At 39.1% G+C, this 8,781-nt stretch overlaps 1 protein-coding gene across 1 annotated transcript in view; it reads right to left on the bottom strand.

The window, feature by feature from the left end:
- FSHR (follicle stimulating hormone receptor) overlaps positions 1–8,501 on the bottom strand; it is a gene marked incomplete at its 5' end in the record, with an annotated part of 26,917 nt that extends 18,416 nt beyond the window's left edge. Inside the window, 3 exons of the mRNA XM_010190690.1 lie at positions 1–57; positions 7,960–8,034; positions 8,427–8,501. The exon at positions 1–57 is cut by the window's left edge and continues 39 nt beyond it. Of these exons, the coding sequence (XP_010188992.1) occupies positions 1–57; positions 7,960–8,034; positions 8,427–8,501 (207 nt within the window). The remainder of the gene's footprint in view (positions 58–7,959; positions 8,035–8,426) is intronic.
- Between the last annotated feature and the right edge of the window lie 280 nt (positions 8,502–8,781).

The following is an 8,781-nucleotide window of genomic DNA, read 5'->3' as shown; positions in this document are numbered from 1 at the left end:
AAAGAGTGTACCTTATGGACAGTAGGTAAAAACCGAAGGCCAGTGTTTGATATCAACCTAAGTGAGAGAGAACAGATGAAGATTATTCACTCTGCCCCAGGAACGAAGCAATAATTAACAAAGAAATAACATTGGACTTAAAATGGCAGCCACAAAAGGCAGAGCTTAGCCACAAACAAGGGTTTGCTCATAGGAAACTTCATGTTGTATCATAAAAAGGTTTTTCTCCAAAGCACAACCTGAATTCTGTCCTACTGAAGTCAAGGGAGAAACCTTACCCTACACAGTTCTCCTGATGATCTCAGGCATCTGTTGGTATTAATTTTCCAACCATATTCTAAGAAATCAACTGCACTGACACAGGATAATTATTTTCATAGTAGCTCTTTTAAGACAAAAGTATCAACTCACCACTATTTTAACCTTCTACTCCAATAGAGGATACATTAATTCCACTGGAAATAACATTATTTCATTAAAGTAAGAGAGAAGTAGGATGCTTTATTCCCCAGGACTATCAGTAGCAAAGAACTGAAGACATGGGAGTATTTCATCAGTTTGTGTGACTGGAAATGAGCCTGAGCCTCTGCATTTAACCAGGCTCCCACCACATTGATCATCACTGGCCTCTGCATTATGGTTCCTGTCCATGAAACACCATTCCAGAAATGCTGACTCTGAAGAACAACCCTGTGCCCACAGCCAGAGAAAAAACATGGTCATAGGTATCAACAGAGCTGTAACATGTCTAATTTAAGCAAATTTTGTTATCTAGAGCAGTAACAATGGCAGATCAAACATGATACTGCAATGCAGCAGGAGGTGGCTGATGGCTGCTGATGGCAGAAAGGAGGGCTGAGCCCAGGAGCGAGGAGAAGCTGGCCCAGGTTGAGCTCCAATCAGCTGAGAGTTTTTCTCATTTCAACTCCACCAAAAAAAGAGAAAATTTGGGTTCTTGAAAGTTCAATTATATCTTAGTATTTTTAATATGTGAGATGGTAGAGCAGGTAACCTTTCACTGAGAATACTGGTTCCTTAAGGAATGTATTAGCAGTATATGGAAGGTATTTTTCATCTTATCACTTAAAAAAACCAGTAATTTTTCGTTAACGGATGTGATTTTTAAATTTATTTTTTTTTCAGATTCATTCCTGAATAGTTGAATGGTGATAAAAAGTACTGGTTAAGACAGGAAAAAAAGTAAAATCATTCATTTGTTGTTTGTTATGAACCTAGATTATTTCAGGAGAGTTGTAGCCTTTTATGTTTCATAATCTGAACTGAAACTGAACACCTTCATGTGACAACCAAATCCTACATTTGAGCATTCAGGGTGACGCATAGGTCCATAAAATAGTCATTCACTTGGATAAGTACTGCTCTGAGCTCCCTGAGGTGGTATATGGATATCCACAGATGCTGAAAAGCCAACTTGCTATCTGTCTCATCTTATAACAAAAACCAATGCATTATATGCAGGAAAGAATTAAAGAAGTATAGTGAATATTCGAGAAGCTAGTTTGGGAAAAACTGCTGAAATGTCATGACTACTTTGTCTCAGGAGTCAGAGTGGTCTGATATTGCATTGGCTTAAAAATAACAGCTATCACATGTGACCAAGAAAGCTCTAAAAAATGCCTTTGAAAAACTATTACATAGCAAATATGATTAATGAAGCAGGTGGATTTCACAAGGCCATTATTACTTAAAGTACTTCAGCACTTATACTCTAAAAGGAGTTAGCTGGAAAAAACACGAGCAATGGAAGAAGAATCTGTAGCTCCCTTCTTACAGTATTTTAAAGTACACTTTCTAAATTACTGGAGATGTACAAGGTTTTAGTTGAAAGCTGCCTTTAATTTTAAATAAGTCATATGCTAAAAATTCATGCAATTCTTTTCATAAGCCACTTGTAAAATACAAATTATGGCATGCATTTTCTTTAATAGGTAAATGAAAAAGGAAACTGCTGACAAGTAGTTTGTGGCTATTGATGGACAGAGAAGATGACTTGAGAAGCTTTCCTTTCTACAGTACTTCCGTGAGAAAAATTTCATTCCTCATGCTGCAGTAATGAAAGGTGATGATTCTCTTAACATATGCTATTCAGACACTGCTCTTGGTGGGAACTTATTCATAACATATCAAAATACCACATTGGTTAGCAAGGCTTTCACCACACATGAAAAAACAATCAAAGCCTTGGGTGACACCATAGTCCTGGTCTTTCCAGTAATTCCAAAGAGTTCAGGGCTCAGTTTGGACTGGTGTCAACTGAACAGCATGCGATGAAGAGGAAAGCATCTTTGACAAATCATTATATATTGAAGTAAATCTACAGGTGGGTCCAGAGGAGGGCCACAAAGATGATCAGAGGGCTCTAGCACCTCCCCTACAGGGGCAGGCTGGGAGAGCTGGGGCTGTTCAGCCTGGAGAGGAGAAGACTCCGGGGAGAATTTACTGCGGCCTTCCAGTACCTGAAAGGGTCCTACAGGAAAGATAGGGAGGGAGTTTTCACAGGAACAGGAAGTGATAGAACGGGGGGGAATGGTTTTAAACTCGAAGAAGGCAGATATAGATGAGATATGAGGAAGAAATTATTTGCTGTGAGGGTGGTGAGACACTGGCACAGATTGCCCAGGGAAGTTGTGGATGCCCCCTCCCTGGAAGTGTTCAGGGCGAGGTTGGACGGGGCTTCAGGCAACCTGGTCTAGTGGGAGGTGTCCCTGCCCATGGCAGGGGATTGGACTGGATGATCTCTAAGGTCCCTTCCAACCCAAACCATTCTATGTTTCTATGATTGCACAGAGGCACAGAATGGTGATTAAGAGTATGAGAGGATGTTCTTTTAATTAATTGCAGAAAAAGAACTAAGAAAAATATTTAGGTAGACTGTAGTCTAGATGTTCCCTCTCTTTTTATTCAACCAGAAAATCTCCAGAGGTCTTTAAGTGGATAATCTTGTTAGAATGTAGATAATCCAATTTACTGAACATCTTTCCTGCAGGACAGTTTTGTCAATATATTTACCACATAACGTATACATCCTCAGTAGCCTTACTTTGAACAAGTGTCCTCTTTAATCTGTGTTATAACCAAGTCGCCTCCTTGCCATGCATAAACAGCTTGGTAAGAACCTGTTTTTCAGACGGCTGATGGCTGCTTTCCAAAGCATTAATTGTCTTTCTGAAAAGGCTTGCTGGAGTCAGCACTTAAGAAAAAATAGCACAGTGAACAGCAGACAAAAAAAATCTTTCAGAAACTAATTCCTGGAAGATTCTGGCTGCTTATCTCTAGATATAGCTATGTGCCTGCTCTCTTTTATGCCAGATTGGTCAGAGCTACTCTGGCAAAACTGGGAACACAGTTTATCCCATCCACTTACTGTAGGTATTTGCTAAATTGCAAACCCAAGGTAGGCAGAGATAAATACAACATCAGTCAGGATTATATCGTGTCCCTTAATCATGCTGGTTACTTTATATTGCACGTGAGCCTGACTCCAGTAGAAGAGTCTTCTGACTCATGTGTCCCAGCCTTGCAGGCTAAGCTGAGCCTAAAATTCCCAATACCCACTTCTGGGGCAAAGTCTTTAACCATGAGGCTGCCATGCAAAAGGAAGGAATGGAGCTTCACTTCTTTTTATTGAAGAGCCAATTCCATGCAAATCGTCAGCGATTCGGTGGACTCTGCAGCAAACACAGGTATGGGTTTAGGAAGCATGCCAGGTATATGTGTGTCAGGTCCTCTATGGAATAAGACCAGACAGATACAATCAGCTTGGAGTTGGGCTCTGCTTTCCATGATGCAAACTATTTTGCAGATAAAACACATGCTTTTGCGACCTAAATTTCCCCTCCCCTCCAACAATCCAGCTGTATGCCCTCAAAATTGATCTGAAAGGTTGTTACATTTAAATCCTTCTATTTTAAGCTTATTGCTTAATACCACACATCAGCACATTCACTATAAAAAAGAACCAAAGGACACAGATTACACATTAGAACTAATGTTGGAAAGAAAATTGGTTTGAAAAGCCATCACTACATTATTAAACAGACAATGCCACAGCTCTCCCTAATGAGAGCCAGATAAATAATCTTTTACCCATGAAAAGGTCAATAAGTTACCATTTTGAAGCAGTCTGTCAATTTGGCAGATATCCAAGAAGACCAATTAACAATTCTCTTCACTGCTACTAAAAGACTGGTGAAAAAGTTAGGGTTGCATTTTTCTAGAATGTTTAGAGTATTTCAGCATTGCATTTTTTTGACATTTTTATCTCCTTAGTGTTTTTGCTAGACTAGTAATGATGATGCAGGAGATGAAGGCAGTGGGGTAAGTGGGAAATGTATTTGTGCCCAAGTTGACAGAGATAAATATATCACAGAATCACAGAAATATTAGGAGTTGGAAGGGACCTCGAAAGATCATCCAGTCCAATCCCCCTGCCAGAGCAGGATCACCTAGACTAGGTTGCACAGGAATGCGTCCAGGTGGGTTTTGAATGTCTCCAGAGAAGGAGACTCCACACCCTCTCTGGGCAGCCTGTTCCAGTGCTCTGTCACCCTTACAGTAAAAAAGTTTTTCCTCATGTTCAGATTGAACCTCCTATGCTCCAGCTTACTCCCAATATATATTAGTGTTCAACAGCTAGTGGCCGTAACAAGCCCATGAAGCTGATGAGAAGACTGTCATGGCTAGCCAGAGCTTCTTGCCTGCCCATAAATAAGACTTAGTGGTGATACAACTATTTTTGAAGCAGCACAGTGAAAGCATTGCAAGCAACATATTGCATAGGTCATTAAACTGATGGGCTTTGGTGACTAGGCTCAGTCTCAGGCATTAACACTGTCTGAAAAGCCATGAAATCACTTTCTATTCCTTCCTAACTTCCAGCAGTTAATGGGAGAATTAGGCTGTGATGTACAAAGGTTTGTTAGTTTCCTTTCATGGCCTTAAAATTTTTATCATTTCTTAAATAGCTGTTTATAGTGTTTCTATTCACACAGATGCTTAACCCTTTTCCAAATTATTTTAAACTCTAGTCCCACATGAACTCCCCCCAGCATCTTACCTTATATTTTCACTAATTGACCCTTCCTCATATGTGACTGGAAGGTGAATACCAGGACTGTGTTATCTTTATCAACTGCCATTATGCAGCCTTCCATCAAGGATTCTGCTTTCTCATTAAATTAAAATTCTTATTCTTTCAAACAGTAAAACTCTCTGCCTTTTCAAGTGGAGGCTTCTGAAAGGGGAAGCACCAGTGAGTGAAACAAGAGGACAGAGGAAATGGCTGTCTTTCCTACAGAAATGTGCCAGGAGACAGCGTGAAGTTATAACTGTACATAGAGAAAGTGACCTGAGCATGATGCAACTTGGCATCACACCCGGCTCACTGCTATGTGGAAGGCACCTGTAGGGACTTTGAGTCTTGCTCCTGATCCCTACCTATGGTGTGAATTGGCATAGCTCTGCTGAAGACAAAGGTGGTGTGCTGATTTTCATCCCCAGTGCAGCTACCTCAAACATTGTCATTAGCACAAAAGACACATTCATCTGTTCAGACTCTCAGAGTCATGATGCCTTCACCTTTTGTATTATTTACAGTCAGATAAGAGAGTGGGGTTTTTTGCCTACTAAAATGAAGGCACAGAGGGGATGCAGCATAAATCCATTAGTGGAATAAACACCAAAGATAGATTTTTATCAATTTAAATTAGAAAAAAGCTTTGGCATAAGAATGAATGTGAATGAAGGGGACATGAATAAAGTTAGATGAAATTTTCTAGTCATCAAATCATTCTGGAAAAGCTGCCATTGGAAAAGAAAAGAAAAAAAGAGAAAGCAGAGAACAATGGAAAGCATAAAAAATGTCAGTAAAGCACTGAATAACAGGATACACAGACTGAAGCCTGTAAGAAATGGGATACAGTAGTCTGGGGAATTTCTTCCAGTCCTGTGTGCCCACAAGAGAGAATACCTTAAAAAGTGCTCAAAATATATTTTCCTCTGATTTCAGTCAGTGAGCAGAACTAGCTAAAGATGAGTGGGGAATGGTTAGGTAGACAAGTAATCCTCTATACTTTTGTTCTGTTGCTTCTATAAGACATAGTAGAGCTGCTGCAGCTGAATTCTTATACAGGTAGCATGTCTGAATGTTTGAGCCAATGTGTATGGGAGTATGGATTGACAAATGTTCAAAAGAAGGAGCATCAACTAAATTAAAGGAAAAAGCTTTCACTATTTCAGATATTTGAAGTGGAGATTTGCCTTCTGCTCATGACCTCTAGTTTGTGTGTCCCACACTTTAAAAAGTCACTGAAATTAGTGTGTTCATTACTGTGTTCATATTTCTTCTTCTTGTTCTTCAATTTTGTATGAGATAAAAGTGCTCCTATGCTTTCTAACCACCTGTACACCTGACAACTCTACTACCCACAGCAGCTTGTTCTGAGAATTTTACATGGGATAAACAAATGCTGTGTTTTCGTTCGTAGGTAGCCAGAATTACTCAAAGACAGCAGTCACTGTTGAGTGATTCAGGCTTGAAAACAAAGGAAAAAGGCATATGATTTCTCCTCATGACAAAGCAAGCTTAAAGCTTTATTTCCCTACTGCCAAGAGAAAAATCTGTGTTTCAGTTATGGACATTAAAAAATTAAAGTTTATCAAGGTCTCTGGTGAATTTGAAAAAGCAGATATTCATAAAAATACTGGGGAGAACACAATCCTACTGCAACTCTACCTACATAATCCAGTTCAATGAGGGTTTAAACTATAATGGTTTGTGTGATGCTAAACACAACTTACCTCTTTAAGTCCAAACCTTAAATCCCAAATCTTAAAGTTCGAATTCAAACCAATGCCACTTGGCATTTTAGAGCTCAGAACCTGTCAGGTGCTTGGGATTTTAAGTGACCTTAAAAACTCATTAGCTTCCTGGGAGCTATGCTTATTAGACCACTGACCTGATTTCATGCCATCTTTAAGAAGTATCTAATCAGAAAATTAAGCACTTACTCTTATGTACCCAAATGTAGAAATCATGATTAGGCTTCTTGGATGAGTAAGGTTTCTTGTGTAAGTAAGGAAAACAAGGTTAGGTATATGTGCTTAGGTAGATTGACATATAAAAGTCAAGCTAATACTCTGCTGGGTGTATATGCCATTGTTCAGCAAAAAACACCATGGGAGATTATTTAAGCTGCAGCCATTAAAAACAATTACTGTTAAACTAAATTCATTGGACTTCATCTGGGTTTTATGCAGAGGAGAGATTATGAGTCATGTTAAGATCACACGCTAAAAGCTGTGAAAATATTTTTGGGTAACAGTTTATTTTAAGGATGGATTCAATTATCACTGAATTGTGATGTCAGTCACATGGGAGCAGATGTGGCAATCACAATTGTACAAGCGGCATTCTTGATGAGGCTGGCTAATGAAATAAAATTATATTGTACACCAATATGTTTGTATTCTAAGGTTTTAATCATCTCACATCAAGCTTTAATGAAAACCATTGCTATAGCACTGTCATTGCTAAAGAAAAGAGTATTTGAATGCTTATCACCATGTGTATAAAATATAACAGAAGGCAAAGACAGATGAGAGAGATTTTGTCCCAAAGGTCTCAGGAGGAATTTAAACCTAAAATTGTTTCTACAGACAGATAAAAGGTCCCACTCCTTTTCTCATCACCTAGTTTAAGCCTGTTGCTTAGAAAGGATCTTATTTGTGTGAATACTCCATGGAGGGTATTATCTCCAGCTTTTCTGAGGGGTGTGTGCAGGGCCGGGGATGAAAACAAGGACTGACAACGTGCAACTAGCAAGCGGAGAGAGGGCACTATCCTGTCTTATTACCAAAAGTTCTCAGCACAAGTTGCACAGAAACACATCTATATCATTCAAAATAACTATAGCACTTGCAAAAACCAAAATATCTTACAAATATCTGAGGCCTGGAAGGTGTTGGAAGGCATCTTGATCAATGTACACGAGGTTGTTGGCCTTCTCAATTCTTCTGCAAAGAGAAAATGAAACATCAGAGGAAATACATCAATATGTTGATCTTAAAATATCTGTGGTTGCCCCATGATGTAGTGGTACTCTTCACTGAGATTTTCTTTTTGACAGCAAAAGATCTTCGTGATTTCAAATAGCAGCCTACCACAGACCAGCAGACCTCACCACCTTTAGATATTAGCAGTGGTTTGAGGACAAGTTTCAGGCTGACCAGGGAAAGAAAGGGACAGTTAGACAAGAAGATGGAAAAGACAAGGGGAGGTTTCAAATGTTCCTTTGTCACTAAGAATTCTTCAGAGCTTATCTGAGTCAAACGGCAAAACCTTTGATACATGCCTATAATAAATCTTTATAATTGTCTCCTTTGAATGTAGATTGCTCATTACTTACATTTCATGTAGTTTGGGAAGGTTGTAAAACACATTTGCTTCTATGACCTCCAAGGCATCATTCTGTGATATCTCTCTGAAAAATAATTTAAAAGTCAAGATACTTCAAGCCATGGTGAAACAGAGAATGGACAAGTGCAAAATTCATAAGAAACCTATTTCTAGATTACTGATGAGTTTTAAAAATAAGGTGGATATCAGATAAGAAAACAGACCCCAAAACCACTGATGAGCTGTCACCAAGCCTAACAAAAAGTCAGGAACAAACATCTGAGGCTGAAGTTTGTATCTGTAATGACAGTTCTGCACCTCCAGCTGTCACCATTCCCCATGTATTAGAAGATAGGGCCTATTGG

This window comes from Mesitornis unicolor, unplaced genomic scaffold (assembly GCF_000695765.1).
Source record: "Mesitornis unicolor isolate BGI_N332 unplaced genomic scaffold, ASM69576v1 scaffold45998, whole genome shotgun sequence".
Classification (NCBI taxonomy): Eukaryota; Metazoa; Chordata; class Aves; order Mesitornithiformes; family Mesitornithidae; genus Mesitornis; species Mesitornis unicolor.
The sequence above is the reverse complement of the archived record's forward strand: the minus strand, read 5'-3'. Positions and strand labels throughout refer to the sequence as shown.